This window comes from Python bivittatus, unplaced genomic scaffold (assembly GCF_059951505.1).
Source record: "Python bivittatus isolate LINGU-HERP-01145 unplaced genomic scaffold, Pbiv_v1 ctg000330_np1212, whole genome shotgun sequence".
Taxonomy (NCBI): Eukaryota; Metazoa; Chordata; class Lepidosauria; order Squamata; family Pythonidae; genus Python; species Python bivittatus.
Window position 1 is genome coordinate 50,814,753 of NW_028277058.1, and position 24,889 is coordinate 50,839,641.

Below are 24,889 nucleotides of genomic sequence, written 5' to 3' on the forward strand. Positions count from 1 at the left end.
CTCTGTTATCCAATAAAACTCTTCAAATGCGTTGATCAGTGAATGGAATGAAAACATGATTGGATTCAGATATCTGATACTGACATAAATAGAATAAATAAGTTATTCCTAAGTTTAAACTCCATACTGTGAAATTTGCACAAATGAAATATAACCATAAAAAGATGTTCCAAGTTTTGTCACTTTCTCTATGAATATAAATTGCCTGGATTTTTTACTCAGTAGTAACATTGCTGTTTTCTTTTAAGTTGTTCATTAATTCAGAACTTGGTTATAATGCTAATAAGTGATCCTGCAGTAAAAGTCAATTAGTTATACAGGTAGTCATTGTTTAATGACCATTCATTCAGTGACCGTTTGAAGTTCCAACGGTGCTGAACAAATGGTAGTCATGGCTGGTCCTCAAAGTTATGGCTGTTGCAGCGCCCCCATGGTCACATGATCAAATTCAGGCACTTGGCAACCAGCCCGCATTTACAACCACAGCATGCACTTCAACTTCCCCCACCTGCCTATCTCCCCCCATGTCTGTCCTTTTGGCTGCCTTGCGCTCCGCCACCATCACCTACCCTGCCGTCCCCAGCTGACCTTTGCCGTCTTCTTCCTCCCGCTGCTGGCCCAGGATCCAGGCCCTTGGCAAGGGCAGAACTGGTGGAGGAGGCAGAGTGGTGGTGTGGGCTGTGACTTGCTGCCACCTTCGCCCAGGAAGCCACAGCCTGCACCATCACCCTGCCTCCTCTGCCAGCTCCATTCCGCTGCCTCCTCCCCAGCTGGGCCCAACAAGCTCCCTTTGGCAGACAAGGCTCTGCCATGCATGTCCTAGGGCCACACCCTCACCCAGTGCCTGGATCCTGGGCCAGCAGCAGGAGAAAGGAGATGACAAAGGTCAGCTGGGGATGGCAGGGGTAGGTGGCGGCAGCAGAGTGCAGGTGGGTCACAAGGACAGAGATGGGAGATAGGGGGTAGGGAGAGTTGAAGCAGAGGCAAGTGCGGCAAGGCTGCAGGGCCTCGTCTGCTGAAGGGAGCTCTCCAGAGCCAGCAGTTTGTACAGGGCAGGAGAAGCTTGAGGTTCTTGCCCAAAGACATGTAACGAATGTGACTGGGATTACTGGAACTGCCATTGCTAAGTGGGCGGACCTGTCAAGTTTTGCCTAACAACTGTTTTGCCTAGCAATGGAAGTTCCAGTCCCAGTTAGGATCATTAAGTGAGGACTACCTGTATTTCAGATTCTTTTAGCTGTTAAATGAATATAAGTCACTTAAAAGTATATGTTCTGAACTCTGATGCTTTTGATAACTGCTACTTTCCCCCCCAGGGAACTGTTTTTAGTTTGGATTCTGAAGAGGAAGAATACCACGGAATCATTGCTGAAGATAGCAATGACATCTACATCCTAACTAGTGACAACTCAGGCCAGGTGAGCCCACCTGAGTCACCCACAGTAACAACATCTTGGCAGTCAGAGAGCTTGCCTGTTTCTTTGTCAGCCAGCCAGAGCTGGCATACAGAGAGCTTGCCAGTTTCATTGGGGCCTGAGTCGTGGCAGCAAGTAGCTATGGATCCTGAAGAAGTAAAGAGCTTGGACAGCAATGGAGGTGGAGAAGAAAGGAGTGAAAACAACTCTTCAAACTCAGATATTGTCCATGTTGAAAAGGAAGAGATACAAGAGAGTGTTGAGGAGACAGCGGTGTCAGAAGTGGGCCTGCAAACTAGTGCTAAAAAATTGAGCTTCCCAGAAGCTCCAGCTGCATTGCTGAAAACAGAGTCAGAGGCTGAAAGCTTGTTAATTAAAAGACTAAGCCCCTCTGCATCTTCACTTGCTGAGTGTCACAAAGAGGGGAGAGTAGTGGAATATCCTGAACCTGAACCTCTGATGTTGAGTAAATCTGCCAAACAATATCCTTCAAGTGAAAAGGCTTCCCCCAAGTCTGAGAAAATACAACTTCCAGAAGAAGAAACAAAACTAGGGAAAGAGAGCTATTCTGAAGAAAAGTCTCCCGATGGAGAGGAGAAATCCATTCTTTTGCCAGAAGGCAAATCACTTCTGCTCTATGGCGGGGCAGCTGCAGTAGCTATCCTGGCTGTAGCAGTAGGTGTAGTGTTGACATTGAGGAAGAAGTAGTGAACTCTTCTCTTCAGAGATAATGCCTGAATCCACGCTTGGTTGCATTGACTAAGGTTTGCAATGCCTCCTGTTAATGAGAAATCTGTGTAACTTGACAGGAAGATGGGGCATGAGTTTACTGCTAAGTCTAGGGACAATCATGTTTTTAGTGGCCTGGGACTGGATCTTCCTCTTTAATGATAGGGGTATTATTGGAACCCCCTTGCACATTTAAATATCTTGATATATCTGAGAAATGGGGAGGGGGGGAGGGTTGCTTATACACTGGAAATTGGATCAGGAAATTCCAGGGTAATGAAAAAGTTCATCTTTATCCCTGGAAAATTCCTTTATGTAGCTGCTATTGCAGCTTCTTGGTTCACCTCCACCTCTTGAATGAGAGGTTCTCTAACCCTGTAGCATGAGGCTACTTCCCCTTTTGTCTCAGCTTCCTCAGGTACTGCACTGCTCCTCTTCACCTCTCTGTTCCCTTTGAAACCCCATGGGGTAGTGCTTGCTCCCTAAATTCTGTGATTAAACTTCCAAAGCTATGAAATAAATGAAATGAAATGAAACCCTCCCATGTAGAGATGAAAGTATAATGCATTTTGGGGAAAGATAATATTTTTTTCATCCTTGTGCTTTAGGCATTTTGGTGATTTGTTACTGTTGTGGCTGTCCCTATCCATTCCCTACTCCCCCATTCATCTGGCTTTATTGTGTCAGTTTAGTTATCAGAGATACACTCCTTTCATGTAAGTACCTATCACCATTCTGATGAATGCAAAAGAAAGAAAGATTTCCATGTAATAAGCAAAAATGTATGTGAGGCAACAAGAGTTGAATACTGTGCAGCTTCAGATTTAATTCAAAAAATGTGCTTCAGAGTGCATGGGGTATAAATAGAGGACCTGTCTCCAACTCTTTAAAGCAGTTGTGGTTTTCCCCAGGATAAGATGGTTGCCTTCCACATTTGCTGTTTCCCAGAAAAAGATGCAGTTGCTTTAAAACGTTGAAAACAGGTGCTATGGATGCACTTCTGCATGCTCCAAAATACTTTTTGGATTTGAATCTGAAGCAGTGTGGCCTTATGAAATGCCACTAATTATAAATTAAAATCTGTTTTGTTAATCCAATTGCAAGGTTGGAACACTTGGCCTTAATTTACTTTTACCATTGTGATGAATTCAAGGTCTTCAAGGAAACTGACTCAGCAGTTAACTGAAAGAGCATTTGTTTCCAATTTCCAGTTTTCTGGCCATTGGTGGAGAAATGATCTAAAAATCATGTCTTGTATAGCTCATGTAACCTTTCAGATAACTTCTTTCTATGTATAAACAATTCCTTTTTATTTCACCTATAATTGGCCCCGTAAAAAAAATAAAATTGATCATCCATGTCAAAGTGTTATTTTGTGTGTTTTGGAATGTACAGGTGGTGACTGTCATAGTTATGAATAATATAGTACCACAGGTTTTTACTTTAAACAATAAAATGGCTGTAGCCTCTTTTTACATTTTTTGGAGATGAGATAGATAACCCTTCCCATTAAACCTGCTATAAAAATTCACATTTGATACAGGTAGTCCTCAACAACCATGTGTTTAACTTTGTCAAAGTTATGATGGTGCTGAAAAAAGTGACTTATTACCAGTCCTTGCACTTACAACCACCACAGTGTCCCCATGGTCTCACAATCAAAATTTGAGTGCGTGGCAGCCGGCATGTGTTTATGATGGTTACAGCATTCCGGGGTCACATGATTGCCATTTGTGACCTTCCCAGGGGGCTTCCAACAAGCAAAGTCAATGGGGGAAGCTCATGCATGTATGAGAGATTACACTTCTAAACATTTGTGTTCACATATCATAGAACACTTAGTTTAATATATAATATCTACAAGGGAATCTTTGTTTAAATATATTTACATTTCTCCATAGTACTATTTATTATCCATTTTTCAGAATAAAGTGCCTCAGTATGTTCCAGTGGGATTGAACTGTTTTTCCATTTGCCCTCAGCCCAAAAATCTAGCTGCAACCACAAATTATTTTTTGGGGGGGGGGAGAAACTCTCATGTGAGTCCTTGACTTATGACCACAATAGGGATCGGAAAATGCAACAGTTGTGTGAGGACTGGTCGTAAGTCACCTTTTCAGCGCTATCATAACTTCGAACTGTTGCTAAACCAATGGTCATAAGTCGAGGACTACCTATTTAGACAAACTGAATAGTGAATTATTGCTGCCAGTATGTATTCCAATACAAGCACTATTGCTAAGATTGCTGTAGCAGATTTTGGCTGCAGCTTCCTCCACCCTCTAAAATAAACTTCTCTTGACTTCTACAGTAAACTATGGAGGAAATAAACAGTGCAAGGTTTAGGTAGCCATCCATTTTGCCTGATTACAGCCATGTGTCCATTTGAAGAGAAGGTGACAGACTGAACTTATTTCTTCTCTTATTTTTCCAGGGTGTTGTACTTTTCATAGAAAGCAAAATGCTAAAAAGTGTGAAATGAAACATTAGAATTGGGGTAATTATGAACTGACCCTTTCAAATATTGATATGTTAGAACTTGATTATATTTTACCTAATCTCTGCATTTAAGATGGCAAATGCTCCTGTTTGAATATTGGAGCTTCATAATGGAATAGAATTTGGTTAAGATGCAAAACTTGTATTTGGTGTTTTGGAATTGCAGCCATTATGTCTGTAGAAAACTCTTCAGAATAAATCATTACCATATCCTTCATAGCACTAGTGAAATGAAGACAAATTAAATGTATACCAGTAGGATTTCAATAGTATGTGTCATGTAACTGTTACTTCAAAATAATCTATAATTCTGCAATAGAAGTCCTACAATACTATTGGACTAACTGGTGCAAACTACATTCACTTTCTCCTTCCTGCTGCTTCCATTTGGGGAAAAATGCTTTTGAGATGCAGCAAAAACACAGATTTGCTGTCTATTGAAATACTTTTTTCCTTCGTGTGGATATACTTTCAGTTTTTGATCTACTTGCTGTGGGCTTCCTATAAAAGTTCTTGAAAGCAAAATAAGTGTCGTTCTTGCTTAGTGCTTTGCACAATAAGCTGGAGCTGGGCACATTTTTTAAAAGCTATGCTCCTGAACCTGCTCATGCATACCTGAAGCACTTCTTTTGTTATACATTACGACTTCTAGTCTGGTTGGAAAGTTGCCCGTCTGACCTTGCTTGCGGTGAGCCAGGGAGAGAGGGGTCTGCTTTCATGGTTTGAAAACCTTTCCAAGAATTCATAGAGCCCTAAAATAATCCAAGCTACTTACGAAATTACTGTAAGCCATTTGATAATTTCTTCTTGAACTACAATACTGCTTTCACTTTGTGCTAACAGTTTCATGCAGATGGGCAGCTCTTCTTCCTAGCATTGGACACATTCAGGCAGACTGGCATTTCCTTAAGCTGTATGACAATAATTATTTCCCTGGAGCTATTTTAAGAAACATGGTGAGGACAGACATAATCTCTCTCTTGCTGTTATAGGCTTCTACTGTATGAATTGAAAAAAACTGCCTCCAGTGTTAAAAAAGTGTTCCTACTGTTTATAAAAATAAAAGGATTATGTGTATTTTTGCTTGACAGATAGTCTCAAATAAGACTACACCCTTATTTGTATTTTATTAAAGTTAAATTTTGAAGAAAAAGTGTGTGGGCTTTTAATAGCTGGAGCAAAAACATACTATTCTTAAATTTTCTTAGCTGTATAAAAAGAGAACAGCGGTATAATAATAGTAGCCTTCCACAAGTTGGTCTTTCTCAGATGTAGCCTACACTCAGGTCAGGAAGCCTGCACTGCTGTAAAATCAAAGCACAAAAAGAGAGCCATACTTATTTAAATATTAAGGGTTATGGCTGTGTTCATTCAAATGTTCCAATAACTTAACCAATAAGCAGTAAGATTCCATCCATCTTGCCAATAACTGCAGCTAGAATTTTTCAGATTACTTTTTAAACATCTAACAATCCAAACTACAGTGTGAAGAAAAGGGAAACAAGCATATAAACCCTTTTAAGACATTTGATAAAAATGTAAGTTTTTATAAACAAACTCTTCAATGGGGGGTGGAAATGAGGAAACAGGACACAGTGTAATTTGACTTCCAATTTATTTCCCAACTTCAATACTCAGACCTTCATCAAATCATTAAAAATTGTACAATGGTTATCACTTATTTTTTTCCTGTTAAGATCTGGATTCCAGCAATGGCCAAACCCCAAACTCGAGAGAATTACAAGTGTTATAATTGACTTTTACTGTACTGGTTTCCAACAAGGTCATTTGCAAATAGGCAATTTCCTTCCCTAACATTTCCACTAATTTTGTAGATATGAGACAGAACAAGTCTCAGTTGAGAGAACCAATTGTTTCCAGCTCCTTCATTAATGCCTACCATCTATTAAATATGAAAAACAATACACACATTTTAATTTTTTAAGACTTTATATATGGCAACTTAAAAGGGCAGAAAATGGAGCAGAACAGCATGCACTCCCTTCATTTCTTCAGAGAAATACAGAATTATAAATCAAGTCTATCCCATTAAATATTCTGACTTGGATAGCTAGTGGCAGAACAAAGCATCCAACGATACTGTAAGGTTGTCATTAGCTTCTGTTCCTCTTTTCAAAGAGGGAGGCCATCAACACCACAAACCTGAGAATAATAACCACTTTGCTTTTTTCTAAAATGGCCATAGAAAATGGCTTAAGATTTCAAGTAGAAAATGAGTACTTCCAATTCATACCTCAGTGAACTAAATAAAGTATGTTACTATTGATAAAAAGTACAAAAACTGTTTAAAAATACCGAAATGGTACAATTTCTTTTTAAACTGTAAAAATCATTGTTTAAAAAAACCATAAAATGTGTTCTTGCATGCAGTTGTGTCATGTCCCTTTTGTTCAGTTCTAGGAAAGAAACAGGAGAGAGTGAGTTAGTTATATCCACCACAACATTAAGAAAATGGTTTCTCTTCAGGTATTTTCTAAACAAGCTAGCCAAGAATGTATCAAGACAGACTGAAAATCAGCACAAGATTGCATGTTCTGTCCCCTGTAAGATCCAATATATTGTAGATTCTTGCATTTAGAGATCACACAATAGACAGAGACAACTGCATTTTAGCTAGGACATTGTGCAAACCCAGTTTATGTGGTGAGAGCATAGTTCATTGTGTGGAATCAACTGAATAAATTATAGCTAATCCGAATTAAGCATGTTAAATAACATGACGTTTGTGCTTTACTCCCTGATCTAGCTGCTAATACAACAGTGTATCTAAGAGGTTTTGCATAAAATGTTAATTCTTGGCAAATTCAAGACACGTTTTAGGCTATTTAAGATACCACTAATGGCTACAGAATTAGCCTTTTAAAAAAGCAATAATTGAATTTCAGGGATGGGGAACTACTTGCTGGCCTCCAAGAGCTCTCCTGGGGGCAGCATAACAGTAGTGGATAAAGACAGAACCCCTGGGCAGCTACCACTTCCAGGCCTTCCCAGACCTTGGAGCTAAGAAACACTTTCCTGCCTTTCGGCTTTCCCAGCAGGAGCAAAACTGCAGGGGACATTTCCCATACTACCTTTTCAGCATCAGGTTCTAAGGATTTAAATTAGCAACCTTGGAAGGGGCACGAGAATCCCTCTTATAAATGCATTAAATCACCGTTCCTCAAACTTGGCAACTTTAAGACTTCTGGACTTCAACTCCCAGAATTCCCCAGCCAGCCATCTTCTCTGATTTGGAGATAAACTTAACTAGAAAGCAATGGTCGGATTTTATCTGTAATCACCTCAGGTGCCAGATTGTTCACATAATCGTGGAGGTTGTGGTTGATATAGTTCACTGTTGTGTTGAACACCTGCTGCAGGAAGGCAGGGACTATATTGGCTACTTTCTTGGCCAAAACCATTGCTGCCAATAACATGGCTTTCTCCTGTTCCATTTCCCGAGGCATCGTTCTCATGACTGCCTGTACTGCTTGAGACAGATGCTGGGTGACCTCCTACAGAAACAGAAGAACAAACCTCTCTCTCAGTTGCTGCCCTTCTGGGGCCTTTAACGCTAATCCAGCCAGATACTAGATTTTTCTCCTGAAAGTGGTAACAGTACAATTAAAAATAAAATGTAAGTTAATTAATGGTCACTGTTAATTATAAGGGAACCCTTTATAGTTTCAATTATGCACAAGTATAACAACATTCAGTTACTAATCATGGTTAATTGCATCACGCTTCTGACTTCCGGTTCCCAGGATATGTGGATGGGAGGGAGCCATTTATCCTCATGTCCACACTGGGCTTTTATGTCTCCTGTCCCTTTTTTTTCCCTAAAATTGTCAGCTAAGGAGATACTTCCAAGATCCCCCAAATTCAACTTCTGTTTTTAGCTGTATTCAGCAGCAGAACTGCACTCCAAATCCATTCTTCAACTAAGCTGATTATCAGAACACCAAGCAAGTCCCAATTACCTAATGCCATTTACTAAGTGCCCCCATGAGGTAATTGGAAGGAAATGTCATGGCTGACAAAGAGAACAACTCTAAAAGAAATCTCACAAATTCAGGAGTTGCTTTATCATTAAAGTAGTCCAGTGCGATCTTATTAATCCCTCGGTTTCTTCCTTTCTCACCTGGCTGGACACATTCTCCATCATGAATTGTTGTGCCAGACTGTTCACAAATGAGGGCTCAATCTCAGCAGCTATTTTATCCCCAAGTACAGCCAACTGTGCTCCTATATTCCGGAAAATGTCCTCATTGGCCACTGAATTTAAATTCATGAACAAAAAAGACAAAGAACAAATTGGCTTTCAAGCATGCAAAAAGATTGTACAACCTAGATCATGTTACAAAGTAGCCTAACATTGGAACACTGGATTTAGGACAAGACCTGATTCTGCATATGATTTCTATGACTATATTTACTTTTCTGATTTGCTCAAAGCAGAATACACAGAGATGTTTTAAGCCCATCCCAGCTTTAAACTAGGCATTAGAATGAAATTCATTGATGCTTTGCATTAACTAAAGACTCTCAGACATTAATGAGTAAATTAAATTGTAGTGAAGGACAACCTAATGAGAATGCTTAATTAGATAACTTATTTTTAATTCATTTTAGGAGACAAATGGGTTGTAGTGCTATCCTTCCCAAAAATAGGTGTCTTCCAGTTGTGGTGAACTCTAACTCCCAGCCATAACAGGGAAACAAGCATTTAGTCCATCACATTTGGAAGCCACCATTTTAGAAGCAGCTTCAAGTATTTAATTAGGTAAGGAGGGAATTCAAGACATCTGCAGAAATATATTGCAATATTAGGCTATAGAAGGCTGTTCCATGAGACCATCTTCCACACTGAGAAGCAGGAGATTGTAACTGATCAGAGTTCCAGTTCAGCAATCATACAAGTAATATCAATGCAAAGAGCTTCTGTGAGCATGGATGCATGTACAGAGAGCTGCTTATCCTAGAAACCTGTTTATTTCTGCTCTAACAATTGACAATATAGTCTCTCCAAACAGAGGTTTGTTCACTTCACTCCAAAATGCTGCCCACTCTCCAGAAATTGCAAAAGTTCAACATTTGGGGGGTAGCTTGAAATTTCATAATTTCATTTGATAATTTTGGCAGGATTTCATCATTTGGAAGAGCCTAACAAGATTGCTGACCATGTGGTAGCAAAAAGTCCACTGTTATTCACAATGAAAGTTGGGACACTAAGAACCTTGATTACCGAGAGATCTGTCCTCTGGGTGCCCAAAACTATTGCCATCAGTCTGAAGCTCTCCATCATCAAATGCACTAGAAAACTGCTTTGGTGCTAACAACTGGTTTTTCAAAGTAGAAAGCTTGGAAGCAAAAGCAATGTCAGAGGAGCTTTCCAGGAAAGAGAAGAGAACGACACAGACGACTCCTGTATCACCATAATGGTCAGCCTGTTGGGGGAGACACAAAACATTCCATTTCATGCTAATTCTAAATTCTGGAAAATATTTATGCAAACAGGCAGAATGTGCAGGTCCTACATGATAGGATGAAGAGCAGTAATATACTTATAATGATAGTTCTGAAGTAGTTTACCCCCTGCCAAAAAAAAAAAAAAGCATTAATAACTCCATTTCCCCCACTCTCACATCCAGCTGCCATTTAATTCATTGTTTCATAGCCACTGAATATACTCCATCTTCACTCAACTGGCTCCTAGAGGGAAGTGATGTTCTCCTGTTAGCACCACTAACAGTTTGAGCATTGAAAGTAAAGGAAATGGTGAAAGTTTTTTTTAAAGAGAACTCTTCCTGAATAAACAATAAGCATTTAATCAAAAAGTCAAACCACATGATATTTGTTAATAATTTTGAATCCAACCTGATTCATTGTAGCTGCTGAAACCAGGCAGGTGGATTATCTTTGATTTTCAGAAGCCGTATAACATCTATCTGGAAAAGGAATTATAAATAAAAAGTATTATTATGAAAATGCTGATAAGGGGACATGTTTCCACAAATTATGAAAGAAAAAGGGACAGAACCTATTAGGTAATGGTAGTAATCCAAATCTATCTTCAGGTCCGATTATTGGCTCTATACAGGAGCATATGATTTACCAGAAAGGTGAAGGAGTTACCTAAAGCAAATACTTTGCATATACATGAAGTACTTAAAAAATGAGTGGAGATTAAGTTACACTTGACTTTTTGGGCCATACCCTGAGAATACCCCAATGGGCAAATAAGTAGAAAGTGGCTTAAAAGAAACCATCTCCTCTTTGAAACCCCCAAATGAGGGTAAGAAGTGAAGATTAAGTGACGGTCTCTTCCCATATTTACCCACCTAGTCTTCTAGGCTCTCTTCCAAGTCTTCCACTTAAAAGTGATCTACAATTACCTCTGAAAAGATGGTTTTAAACAGTGCCATCTGCAGAATGCTGCCTCTGGAAAAGCTTACCTGGCTTTCATGTGTCTCTTAAATTTTTATTAGCTTGAGGGGCCAAAGCTCTCTCCAAGAGGTTGCCTTTTCTCCCTCTCAAGATTATCAGCCATAAAGAGTGTTTGCATGGAGCTTCCTCTCTTCTCATCCAGAATGGGCTGTTAGAACTTTGAACATAAGGGCAAAGACAGTTTTCTTCCTCCTACCCCCCCAATTCACTTTTCATTTTGTGTTACCTACAAGCAATACTGACCAAATGCTTTCACTAAAGTTTCAAGAGTGACCAAAATGCTTTAAAACAACAGCTGACCAAATATAAGCCTTTCTCCAGTGCCAAAACCTCTGAAACAGTTCAAAGTAGACAAGCAGAAAATAGTTCAAGATTTGCCTAACAGACCTACTCTCAATTCCATTTATCTCCCTCTTACTGTCTTCACCAAAGGTATCCTGGAAGCACCATTCAGATATTTTAGGTGTAGGCAGTAACATGTAGATGAACAGAATGTTTATCTGTTCTCCTACCAATTACATCTCTATAAAAACAGAAGACAACCTTATGGAGCGGGGCGATGACAACCTGGTCAGAAGATTTCCCTCAACAGCCAAGGAAGCCTATGGAGTGATGGGAATCACAGAAAGATGACGGGCAGAGGAAGGATCTGCTGACCGGCCCAAATGCTCCAAGCCTGAGGAAGCCTCCTGCTTTGGCCCAAGGAAGGGCTAGAGACAGTCCATCTATTTTCAGTTAACGTTCAAAGTTTAAAAAGAAAATCAAAGTGATATGGTCCATAAGAAATCTTTTGGTGGTAAAAAGCTGAGCTGAGCCAAGCCAGTAAGCTGGGGTAGAAATCTGTTAACCCGTTCTTTTCTGGAAAAAAAATCTTTGTGCATTATTTTGAACTGTAAAAACAAGCATAAAAAAGGAAACTTTTTTCAGGTTTGTTACTTCTAGGAATGATACATATATAATGAATACAGTTTTTTTCATCTCCTACAGTTACTGGATTAACAGGTCTCATACAATACACCCTTTTTTCCCCTAAAACCAAATAACACAATGAATGTCATGCTTTTCCAATTATACTCTAAACTGTAAAATGTTTCTCTAAAATGTTAATATAATGCTGTTAATTTGTTTAGATGTGTCCATTTAAAATGCAGTCTTACATAGGTTGACATAGGCTCAGTTCATATGCTCAATCTGGCTAATTTTCAGGCAAGGGTGTGCAAGATTACAGCCTCTCACATTTTCCCCTCATCAAGTATAGTTGCAAGAAAAAGTATGTGAACCTTTTGGAATTTCATGGTGTTCTGCATTAATTTGTCATAAAATATGATCTGACCATCATCTAAGTCAAGAGTATTGACAAATAGAATGTGCCTAAAATAATAACACAAAAACAATTCTGATCTTTCATGTCTTTATTGAGAACAACCATAAAAACCTCATAGTGCTAGTGGAAAAAGTATGTGAACCCTTGAGTTGACCTCAAAAATGCTAATTGGAGTCAGGTGTTAGCATACCTGGAGTCTTGTTAAGAAAATTAATTTGGAGGTGTGGACTAGAGCTATGTTGACTGATAAAAACCAGTCAAACTTTTTGAGTTTGCTCCGCACAAGAAGAATATGCTTATGTGAGCCATGCCTTGCCAAAAAGAGCTTTCAGAAGATCTACAATCAAGAATTGTTGATTTACATAAAGCTGGAAAGGGTTACAAAGTGATTTCAAAGACCTTAGGAATTCACCAGTCTACAGTTAGGCAAATGATCTACAAATGGAGACACTTTGGGACTGTGGCTACTCTACCAAGAAGTGGGCACCCAGTCAAAATGACCCCAAGAGCGCAATGAAGACTCATCAATGAGATAAAGAAACAACACCGAGTGACAGCCAAAGATTTGAAGGCATCATTGGAACTGGCTAACATCTGTGTTCATGAGTCTACAGTACATAAAACGTTGAACAAGCAGAGTGTCTATGGCAGGACACCACGAAGGAAGCCACTGCTTACTACAAAGAACATTGCTGCACGCCTGAAGTTTGCGAAAGAGCACATTGACACTTCACAGCGGTATTGGCAAAATGTTTTGTGGACTGATGAAACAAAGATTGAACTATTTGGAAAGAACACGCAGCACTACATCTGGCATAAAAAGGGCACTGCATATCATCATGAAAACATCATCCCAACCGTAAAGTATGGTGGAGGAAACATCATGATTTGGGCCTGCTTTGCTGCATCAGGGCCTGGCCAGTTTGCAGTCATTGAGGGGAAGATGAATTCCCAAGTGTATCAAAAAATTCTTCAGGATAATGTGAGAATGTCTGTAAGTCAGCTGAAACTCTGTAGAAGTTGGGTGATGCAACAGGACAATGACCCAAAACACCAGAGCAAGTCCACAACAGAATGGCTTCAGAAAAACAAATCTGCCTTTTGGAGTGGCCAAGTCAGAGCCCAGACCTCAACCCAATAGAGATGCTATGGAATGACTTGAAGAGAGCCATACACATGAGACGTCCAAAGGATATGACAGGGCTAAAGCAGTTCTGCCAGGAAGAATGGGCTAAAACCCCTCCTGAATGATGTGCAGGTCTGATCCACAGCTACAGGAAGCGCCTGGTTGAGGTTATTGTTGCCAAGGGGGGGTCAACCAGTTATTGATTCCAAGGGTTCACTTACTTTTTCCACTAGCATTTTGAATGTTGAATGAGTGTGTTCAATAAAGACATGAAGGATCAGAATTGTTTTTGTGCTATTATTTTAGGCACATTATATTTGTCAATGCTCTTGACTTAGATGACGGTCAGATCACATTTTATGACAAATTAATGCAGAACACCATGAAATTCCAAAAGGTTCACATACTTTTTCTTGTAACTGTATTTCTGGCTGAAAATACTTAGCTGCTGCAGAAGACTTTGACCCATTTATACAAGACACAAGTCTCTTCTGTGTTGATACATACATTAAAAAAGGTCAAACATGTCTTCAATCAAAGGAAAATACCTACAGGGTTTGCTATCTATTTTTCTATTCCTTGCTGTAACAACTGAGTGAAAGGAGAGAAATCAGCCTCAATCAAACCAAAAAACGGATAACAAAAACAGTGAAGGAAATGCAATAAATGCAGCGGGGGAAGCCCCAGAAGAGTAGGAAATCACTAAATGAGACCTAAACAGGCAGAATAAATATACACACAAAGCCCACAAGAAAAAGGTATTGGCTTGTGGTTCAATCTTTATTACCCATAAATTTTGTATGCTGACACATGGAGTCTCACATTATATAGGCAGGATTAAAATTCTGAAGATTAGCATTCTTCTCCATAGACATATAGACTGTGTTTATATACCATGCTATGTCTTGCTTTGTTTTAACCATGGTTTGATGAACAATTCAGGAACAAGCCTGAATCACTCTCGAGGAGGAGCAAAGTAATCATAACCAGTCCAGCAATTCCTTGATTTCTCTACAGGCTTGGGAAGGACTTTAAAAGAAATCAGTAGCCAGGAAACTATAAAAGAAATACATTATCACATGTCACAATTTCAAACTGTAATACATAGCCTTAAAACAAGCCATTGTTTATTCCCTGACTACAAACACACATCACAATGAACCATAAAGTAGCCACATTCTGGCTCAGTGCCAAGTATGAACCAGTTCTCACTATTTTTTAGAGTCAACTAACTCCCTCCCAACTGTTATTAGGCATCTTTGTGATATGGCTTGTCCATTTTCATAAAGGCTGTCATGAGGACATAGCCAGCTGAAAAGCAGAGATTCACCTGAAGGCTATCCGCCACCATCAACAGTAGCCTTCATTTTTGCAGGACACTCCTTCCTATTCCTGCTTACTTACATCCTTCTTTCCAGGCAGGTGTCACACTTCCAAATGGCTTGCATCTTGCATTTTAAGGAAGCTGAGCGGCCCGCAGCTAATCTTGCAAATGCCAGAGGCTGGCACCGTTGCTACTCCCATTTCTCTGAATTAAAGTATTTTTTTAATACAAAAACTCAGGTAGACTAGAGCATCTGGCAAGAGCTAAGGAGGGTACCTGTCCCTTGAACAGCATGTTGGGGCACTCTGTAGTAAGCAAGGCCCTCTGAAGTGCTCCAGGGCATTTCTCCTAAACGGCATTCTCTATATTTCTGTTCTAACTTATTAAAATATGTTATACAATAGCTATAGTTTCATAGGAGAAAGACAAACGAGAGTAAGCCTTTTATTATATTAAACTACACTCCAATTAGCTGTTTCCAATTCCAGTGAGAATTCTACTACTTTGCAAATAGAACAAAGCCCCAGACTGGATCTGGTTCAATGATGGCCATTCACATGCAGTTCACAAAGAGCTGTGCTAGATGAGATCCAAAACTGCTTTATCCTGCATTCCACTCCTGCTCTGACCAACCAAATGCCCACAAGAGTGCTGAGGCATTTGGTACGAACACTTGTTTTGACAAAAAGATGACAAAACAAGTGTTAGAAACAAAGCCAAACTGTCTTATTTGCATTCCTACATCAGATACAAGCTCAGCGCTCACTTGCCCTACACTGGCATTCTCACACACCATTCCCCAGCCATTGGTATTCAGAAACCCAGTGGCCTCTGATCAGAAAGGTAGTAATTAGCCCCAAGAGTCAGTTTGGTATAGTAGTTAAGACTCAGAAACCAGGAGACCCTGGGTTCTAGTCACGAAGCCAGCTGGAGGACCTTGGGCCAGCTCCTCTCTCTCAGCCCTAGGAAGGAGGAGGCAAGGGCAAACCACTTCCAAAATCTTGCCAAGAAAACCGCAGGGACTTGCCCAGAGTAAAAACTGATTTGAAGAAACAAAAATTAAAAACTGGCCATCATGACTAACAGCCATTGATAGCTTTATATTCCATGAAGTCACTTCCTACTGACAGAAGCAAACTGTCCACTAACTCTAACTGGCCCATCCACAAGGGTAATAAAACGGAGGTAATTAAATCAGGAAACAATGTAAGGTAATTGAATGAATAGTCAGTAAATGCATCCGACTCTGAAGATACTGAGAATAAAGGGAGTTGAGTGTCCCACTCCTCAAGATATGGCTTAGAAACACTTCCTCTGAGAACTCATGGATTTATGACTACTTTGCTCCGTGGACTGCTTTGTATATATCCCCCCTTGACCTAAGGCAAGCATCAGAAAATGAACCGTCAGCATTACAGAACTTCAAATTATTTGGTAAATTCCAGAAATACTCATTTTGAGTGGAGCATTGTGCAATGCCTGTAGGAGAATACCAACCAAATGCCAAAAAAACGTCAACAGATATAACTGAATAACAACTATAAATCTAGTCCAGGGATTATTACAGGATATGCCTCTGTTTGCCAGCAAGTTCCCATGCATGCATGAGACAGGCAGAAATACTACAAAAGTGGAAAGAAGCTAACTGAAAAGGCTGGGAAAACCCCAAGGTATTTCATTTACAGACCTCCAAATTCCAAGTGAAATTATGGGGGGGGGGGGGGGACAACACCATAGGCAGCCAGTAGACTAAACTGTCTGAAGTTCAAATGAAGGAAAGGAGTGGAAAATATATAATTTTTAAGAAGAAAAAAACCAAAACTCTTTTAGCTAGTACTAAGTTCACAAATAATTGTTTAATATGAGTCACTTGAAGGAGAAACATCAGCCAATATCCTGTGAGCAGAGATTTTTTTGAATGAGCAAGAATGTTACTAACACGTCTGGAGATTGCAGCTTCCTTTATATGCCTAATCTTTTAATTTACTTAAGAAGTTTTGAACTCTCAGCATTTAGCATATAGTTGTCTAAACCCACACTCTTGGGGACCAAGTTACTGGAATTGTTATTGTTTCCTATATCTCCTGGGAATTAAAGATCCAAGACAGTGTTGACTGGAAAACGATTTCAAATCCTGTTTGAGATTTATGCCTCCAATATTAACTGATTTCTTTCTTTAAATTCTCTTCTTCCCAGTTTATGCTCCTACTGTAATGACTACTGTACTGGGTGCAGATATGTTAATATTTTTTGAACCAATAGTAAGAAAATAAATTTATTTAGCAGATTTTTAGCACATTCTGCTTTAGAGTTACTTATATTTAGAGGTAAGACCTTTTCCAATGAATTGAGCACTAAACATTTTGTCCAATGAAAAAGCTGAACACTTCAGACCAAAAAAGAGCCTCAAAGCTGTATTTCAATACTTCATTTTAATACCGTTTTCCGCTACATATCTCATGTAGTTAGATCAGTGTTTCTCAACCTTAGCAACTTTAAGATATGTGGACTTCAACTCCCAGAATTCCCTAGCCAGCCATGCATTGTGTGGCAGACTGCTAACAAAGGAGACTAAACCAACACAGAACAAACGGGAAATTTATGATGCATGCAATAGTCATAAAATAAAAGGCAAAATTGTACTCACCAAAGCTGGCTATTGTAATACTATTCCACAACATGGTTTAGTGTAATATGCAGCCCCTTTCAAAGAAATCATAATTGACCAACCACAGGGGATGGGTACACATATTACGCTAAGCCAAAAAGAAACAAGCCAGGTTACAGGTTAGCCTTATCAGATTGATTCAACAGTTATTCCTTCTCTCCAAGGAACTATACTGTAGTTCTAAGTAAATAATTCATGGGAAGTTCTCAGCTTTCTCTCTAAATGAGAACTTTTTTTTAGCGAAGCTATAACAAACTAGCACGTTGAAATACATTTATTGTGTATTAGTAAGAACACACTTATTAACAGAAAAATGCTGGAATTAACCAAATTCGTATTTTCTTTATGAAGTAGAACTGAGCAACATAGACACAATTTTAAACTAAATGAGTGATGAGTGCATTGAAGCCAACATGTGAGAATTAGGGTTGGGGTTTTTTGACTTTGCCCTGCACGGTTGCAGGATCTATGTGTTTTTGTACTGCGCTTAACTAGTTCTCACAGAAAAGCTATCAATGCACCTTGTTTATCAGCGGGCAAGTCACAGAGCCTGATGTTGATTAGGGCTGAGAGTATGTGACCAGTCCAAGGTCACCCAGCTAGCTTGCGTGCCTAAGGAAGGTCTAGACCCTGGGTCTTCCTTCTCCTAGACCAGCACCTTAACCACATCACACTGGCTCTCATATAAATGAGAATTAGGGCGATGGTGGGAGTTTAGTCCTTTGGATGAAGATGCATAGAGTCCCTTAATTAATTAGCTAAGTGAGAATGGGGTTAAGAGACTGGCAGTTCTAAGTACTTTCAGACTTGGAACAGAAACATTATTTCAACGTTAAATTGTTTATTGTTGTTAAACGATGAAAAAAATTCATAGGAAGCTCACAGTCAAGAATATGCATTTTTAGGACCAACCAAACCTGCATAAAATTTGAGACAGGTTTTTGAGATATTGATATTTCTTCATCAAGCCAAAGTAATCATCAGTACACATCAGAGCATTTATTTATTCCAATATTTACACGACACTATTACTGTATTACAGTAAGACTGTGATTCATTCATTCCCTCTTTTTAGAAAGAAGAATTCAAAGAAAATATTTGATGTGATTCACAAGACGCAACCCAAATGATACATCACTAAAAAACGTAAAGTTTCTTTCTTGGTTACACAATTTCACAAACAATGTAAGAGTGGTTAGAGAAAAATGAGACTAAGAGAGAGGAGACCTGTGTTCAAATCTTTGTCGTGAGTTTTACTGGGGTGGCATCCCAACCTCTTCCAAAGATAAAACAGGCAGAGGACAAAGAATTACTATATATTATCCTCTTGAAATCCTTGGAGAAAGACTAGAATAAAAATGCAATAGATTCACTTAAATTTGTAATCAATCCTCAAGAAAGCAGCCCCAGGAGGTTACAAGAAATCAGTATTTCTTGGTAAAAGAAAACCAGTAATACTGTACAGCGATAACAAGCCAATGTTCAAGAAGGAAGTAAAACAGTGTTTCTCAACCTTGGCAACTTTAAGATGTGTGGACTTCAATTCTCAGAATTCCCCAGCCAGCATGCTGTCGTGTATAATTCTGGGAGTTGAACTCCACATACATCTTAAAGTTGCTAAGGTTGAGAAACACTGACCTAAAGCATGAATTGGGAACCCTGGATCTGAATCTCCCTCAATTATCAACTCCCAGGTGGCTTTAAGACAGCTCTGCTTTCATAACATCGGTCCTCTTCTATAAAAGCTTCACAGAAACAATTTCACAAAGTTGTAAAAATAAGATATCCATGAAGAATGCTGAAAATCTAAAAGGAAGATAAATGCAAGGTATTCCACCGCATGGTGGTGGTCTGAAAAATCAGTCCCAGCAACTATAGCAAAACAGTGCTTACTAGTGGTTACCGTCAAATACAAGCAAAGAGATGCCCAGCTTACAACCCTGAAACATCTCTTGCACCCACCATCTATCATTCTTTCAGAATGAAAGAAACTCACTTTTTCCATTTATAAATATTTACATCCTGCAGAATTTGGGTAAGGGTTTCAAATGGAATATTTCACACCCAAACTTTTTACTGCTACTCACAATGTTCACATGGGACTACCCACTTTTCAGACAAAGACCTTTCTTGCTTTCTGTTGCCCTCCGAGATTCCCAGAACAACTACGCGGCTTACTCATTTATTGGACCCAGGAACCCTTGGAAACTTCATCTCCCAAGAACCTTCCACAGCTCTGTGATCTATAGCAGGGCTCTTCAACCTTGGCAATTTTAAGACGGATGGACTTCAACTCCCAGAATTCCCCAGCCAGCCTTGCTGGCTGGGAAATTCTGGAAGTTGAAGTCCACCCGTCTTAAAGTTGCCAAGGTTGAAGAACCCTGATCTATAGGACTCCAAAGTGGGCTTTGCATAGATTCAACCTGAACCAGATACTGCTTTCTTGCTCCTTTTCCTGCTTTTAATTATGAGAACTTGCTGCTTTCTTTGGCTTTACTTCTTATTATCATTACTGATACTTCAATTGTTAACTTTTGGTTGGCTTAAATGGTTTTAAAATACAAAGCAGAAAGTCAGGCAAAACATATTAATTTTAATACTTGTTCTATGCTGGATGTTTAAACTACCACCATTATCCACTGTCATCTAATTTTGCTGGTTGTAGGCCATTATTTTCTAAGCAATTCTAAATATTGCAACTAGTATATGACAGATATTAAGTTAGGCCACATATGTGAAACAGCTCTGCAAAATCTGTCACCACACTTACGGTCACAATCCGAAGATTCATGGCATGACTCAGGTAGCAAAGATCAGATTTATTAAGGAAGTAAACTGTCATAATTACACTAAGATTCAGTTTCTAAGTACCAGGAAAAGTGTTCCTGGAAACAAAAATGAAAGCAAGTGACTAAGAGAACTGAATAATAATACAGCTATCTTATGAAGAATTGCTTTCAAAACTCTGTGCAAAGTTTATTATTTTAGTTCCTTAAATCTTCTTAAGCAAGGCTAGGAAATTCTGGCTCAGCAGACTTTGCTGACTTGAACTTGCCGCAGGCATAGGAAATAGAGTCACCATGATGGATAAAAGCTGTAGTAGCTAAGCCACAATTGCTGTCTTAAATTATTGTTTCTTTAGGGTTTTGTTGACTATTCGTAATCCATCTCTCTATTAAAATAGAAAAGCCAAAACAACATACAGTTAATAAATCAATAAAGTAATAACATTACAAAACTAAACATAATTAAGAGACATTAAATTGTTTTTTATAATTTTTATTAAAGATTTACACAGAAATAAAAGATCATCATGAAATAATATAAGGAAAAAGGACAAAAAAAAGAGAAAAGCTAAGAAAAGTATGAAACAGTACAAATAAAAAGAGGTATAAAGAATATAAAATAGATAAAAAAGAGATATAAAGAAGCAACTTCCGATCTTCTTTACAGCAGTTACAAACTTATTATTTCCCCTCCCGTTTTAAGGTTACTTTCCTTCTTTCTATATTCAACCCTTTTTAATCAGCAAATCCATAAAGCACCTATTCATTTTTTTTCTGTTTTCTGCAAGAAGTCCATAAGAGGTTGCCAGTCTTTAATATCATAAGTACTTGTTGTCTTATTCCTGATCAAACAGGTCAATTTTGCCCTTTCTGCAAATCCTGTCATCTTCACGATCCATTCCTCCATTATAGGTATTTCAGGATTTTTCCACCTTTGTGCATAGAATAGTCTCGCTGCAGTTACCATGTACAAAACCGAAAGTTATATTAAATTGTTACCATAAATGTCTAAGGCAGCAAGTCCTTTGTTCTTCTTGCATGTTATAAGAACTACTGTGCTATTTTTGTAAAACTATAAGCAATTTAACATCAAAACGAATTGCTAAATGCTTCGTGGGCCTGTTTTGCAGAAAGTGGCTGGTGCACATAAGCAAAATACCTATCACACCTGGAAGCCACCAATATGAATTCCACAATTCCAAATAAGATGACATAGAAATTTAAAGGCTTGAGGGGAAAAAAATACAATTCCAGAGAATATTTTTCTCCCCATAGGAAAAAATAAGTTTTAATTTAAAAAAAAAAAACTCCACTTGAATGACTGTAATCTTTAAGCAACTGATAAGAAATCCTTACTCCAAATATGCAGCATTAATATTTTTATGCACGATAGCAACAGCACAGATGGGCAGACAGAGATCTATTAATCAACACCTAGACAAAAACCACAAAGACTTCTGACTTCCAGTTCTTTAAACAGTGTGTGGTGACTAAGGTGCAGGAATTGGACTGGGTCCAATTGACCAGTCCAAGTCAATTCTCAGTCAGGGAGTGTTCCAAAGCATCTTTGGGCTCTTCCTCAGTTTCATCTCAGCCTACCTCACAGGGATGTTCTGGGGATAAAATGATAAAATAAACCATCTTGAATTCCTGAAGGAAAAAAGGCCGCAAACTTAGCAAATGAAAAAAATACAGTATGCATCTATTATTACAGGTGGTCCTCGTTTAATGACCACTCATTCTGTGACTGTTCTTATAAGCAAAGACAATGGGGAAGCCAGCAGAAGGTCGCAGATAGCAACCACATGTCATCGCTTAACTGCAGTGATTTGCTTAATGACAGGAATCAAGGTGCCAACAGTTCAGTCGCTAAGTGGCAGAGTTACGTGATGTTGTGCTTTACAACCACATTGATTAGTGATGGAAATTCTGGGCCCAATTGCCACTGTTAAGTGAGGACTTCCTGTATTAGGTTTTTATCCCATCTTTTTTACATGTAACTCAAGGCGTCAAACACACCTAATACTCCTTCCTCCTCCTATTTTCCCCACAACAACAACCCTGTGAGGTGAGCTGGGCTGAGAAACAAGAACTGCCCAAAGTCACCCAGCTGGCTCTTAAAATAAAGACTGACAAAGTTTTAAAATAAAATTCTATGAAACAAAATGCCCATATCAGCCATTACCTGTTCCACAATTTGCTTGGTATGACCATACTTAATATCGCACTGTGAACTGTTAACAATTAACAGTCAATTGATTAAGTTGTTAATGCCAAAAACAACAACAATAATAACTTACTAAAGTTATATGCTACCCAACTCCCAGCAACTAGGATGCATATTGTTTTGAGATACAAATAAGCAGGTGAAAAAAAAATTTTTTCTAAATACTCATCTATATTTTAGAGGGACAAGTATTGTAGGCTATATAGGCTCAGAACCCACATATATTCTGAAATTCCCCACTGAATGGCATCCCCTCACTGGTGCCTTTTTAATAGTCCATTAATCCAGGGTAACTTCACCACAGTTGTAAGCAAAGAAAGGCTCAGCAAAGCACTAGAATTCTCTGTTCCTCCCATGAAATCCAGCTTGATTCTCAACGGGAGAAGCAGATGCCAAGTGCCAGCCCGCAGTTAATACAGTATTCAGACACGAGCAAGATTTGGAGTCAAGCAGAATTGATTTAGAAAACAGACTGAGTTCCACTTCTCTCTTCCCACACTTATTCATATCCAAAGCCGGTTTACAGCCACATCTCTATCGGAATGCAGAGCGCCTTATTTTGGGAACACAACTGTGGTTTGAACAATTCTTAACTCATCCAACCCTGTTCCAAATTGTGTTTCCAACCACACTTTGACTACCACAATGAAAGGCGTGTTCCTACCTATTAGAGCTGTGCAATGAGGATGCCTCCCCACAGCAACTGTGATTTCAGGGACACAGCTATATTAATGAGCTATGCGACATGTGCTGTTTGCGCTCCTGTGCATTCCAAAGTCTCTTTTGCAAATCACTGCACAACCCAATCAATCATGTAAAAAAACATCTGGGCCATCCACCGGCCAGTCAGGCCCCATGCAATAATACACCTTCCGCTCAGCCTGGGGGGCCCCTAGATAGCAGGCTCTCTATCAGGACAGCGGCTTCATCAGTCCCAAAAAGGGACGGGAGGCAGAGCAACACTGCTCAGCTGACGCGCTTGCAAGGCTAAGCTTCAAGAAACTAGAGCCAAGTGAGAGGTCTGAATTAAACCCACCCTGGTAAGTCACGGTAACCATCATTTGCAAGACAAACCACCACTAGCTGGAAACACACGCCTCCCCACACCACGGTTTGTGAAGCGCGCATCACTCGCTCTCCCCGCTCCACCGCTGGCGCAGGGCCTCAGGTCGGCTTGGGAGGCCAGCCGGGACGGGCTGAGGCTCCCCTCTCTGTCTCAGCCTCGACGAACGGAGGCTCCCGGCTTCCAGGCCGGCCTCTCCCCGGGGAGCCCCAGCCCGGCCCGGCCCGGCCCGGCCGCTCCCGCCGCGGCCTCCGCCTCCGCGAGGGGTGCGCGTCGCGTCGGGCAGGGCACCCGCCGAAGGGGGCGGGCAATTCGGCCGCGTCTTGACACTCTCCGCCCGCTGAGCAGAGCCGGCCGCTGAAGGGCGGGAAACCTGGGCGCTCCGGTGCCGCGCCAAGCCGCCCCCGGGCGCAACCGGAGCATCCCCGGCAGAGCAGGGGGCGGCGCCGCCTTCTGCTTCGGCGGGGCGCGTCCCCGCCAGCGGCGCCCGCGGGGCCCCTTCCTCCGCGCCCCGTCCCTGCCCGGGCGAAAGCGGGGCCCGCCAAGCCGCCCCGGCGCGCGCCAGGAGAAGGGCGCCCCCCGCCCCGCGCGCTCAGGCGCCTCTCCCTCGGAAGCCCGGCTCTCCCCCGCGCGCGGCGCCGGGGCCGGGGCCGGGGCCGGGGCCGGGGCCAGCCCGCTCGCCGGCGGGGAGGGAGCCGCGCGCCAAGCGAGGGGCGAGCGGCTCCCGCAGCCCTTACCGCACACGCAGCCGGTCGTGCGAGCGCTCCCGCGACAGCCTCCTCCTCCCCGCGCCGGGCTGCGGATTTGCCAGCCGCGGGGCGACGTCACTTCCCCCGAGCCTGCTCGTCGGAGCGCAGCCCCCTTTTAAAGCCGCAGGCGCCCCGCCGGTCTCGCCTTTCCCTCCCGTGGGCAGCGCGTGCGGTTCGGGGCGGGGGTCCGGCGGCTCTTAGGGTGGGGATGCCGGGATCGCAGGAGAGCCTCCCCTCCCCTCCCCGTCCCGTCCCTTGAGACGGTCGTTAGAAACGTCTTGCCGGGCGCATCTGCCTACCTCGCGGGCGCAAGTGATGCCTTGCGAAAATCCAGGGGTTACGTGAAGCAGAATGCGGGGAGAAAGCGAGGGAGGGCATCTGAGCCCGAGGGAAAAGGTGGAGGGGCAGAGGAGGGTGGAAAGCCGAGAAACCGCCAGACCACGTCTGGATACCAGCTCCCAGAGATGAGAAGGGCCCTGGGGCAGGTGGCAAGGAAGCCGCCCGCCACGGAGCCCAATGGCGGCGACCAGCG

The 24,889-nt window shown here is 41.0% G+C and overlaps 2 protein-coding genes across 10 annotated transcripts in view; one reads left to right on the forward strand and one right to left on the reverse strand.

The window, feature by feature from the left end:
* The window catches only part of BCL2L13 (BCL2 like 13), a 36,106-nt gene extending 29,854 nt beyond the window's left edge, over nt 1-6,252 (forward strand). For all 5 annotated transcript variants that reach the window (XM_088141274.1, XM_088141272.1, XM_088141275.1 and 2 more), the window contains exon 7: nt 1,317-6,252. In XM_088141274.1, the coding sequence (XP_087997400.1) occupies nt 1,317-2,123 (807 nt within the window). In that variant the 3' untranslated portion in view covers nt 2,124-6,252. The remainder of the gene's footprint in view (nt 1-1,316) is intronic.
* BID (BH3 interacting domain death agonist) lies at nt 6,242-24,671 on the reverse strand. 5 transcript variants are annotated; one of them, XM_025173467.2, is made up of 6 exons: nt 24,657-24,671; nt 10,521-10,591; nt 9,889-10,090; nt 8,785-8,918; nt 7,946-8,158; nt 6,242-7,060 (listed from the first exon to the last, which is right to left on the reverse strand). In XM_025173467.2, the coding sequence occupies exons 2-6, from the start codon at nt 10,527-10,529 to the stop codon at nt 7,055-7,057; spliced, it is 564 nt and encodes a 187-aa protein (XP_025029235.1). In that variant the 5' UTR covers nt 10,530-10,591; nt 24,657-24,671; the 3' UTR covers nt 6,242-7,054. The 5 variants fall into 5 exon arrangements, with proteins under 5 accessions (XP_025029235.1, XP_087997403.1, XP_087997406.1 ...); XM_088141277.1 differs by lacking the exon at nt 24,657-24,671 and adding an exon at nt 24,346-24,436; XM_088141280.1 differs by lacking the exon at nt 24,657-24,671 and adding an exon at nt 24,346-24,390 and having other exon boundaries at nt 10,521-10,587.
* Nucleotides 24,672-24,889: the final 218 nt, after the last annotated feature.

Bases quoted from the DNA above. Each gene is read 5' to 3' on its own strand.
- BID (XM_025173467.2), bottom strand. The intron at 8,919-9,888 runs GTAATCAAGGTT...ATTTAAATTCAG, and splicing joins CCCAGAGGACAGATCTCTCG to TGGCCAATGAGGACATTTTC. The intron at 8,159-8,784 runs GTGAGAAAGGAA...CTGTTTCTGTAG, and splicing joins TGGAGAATGTGTCCAGCCAG to GAGGTCACCCAGCATCTGTC.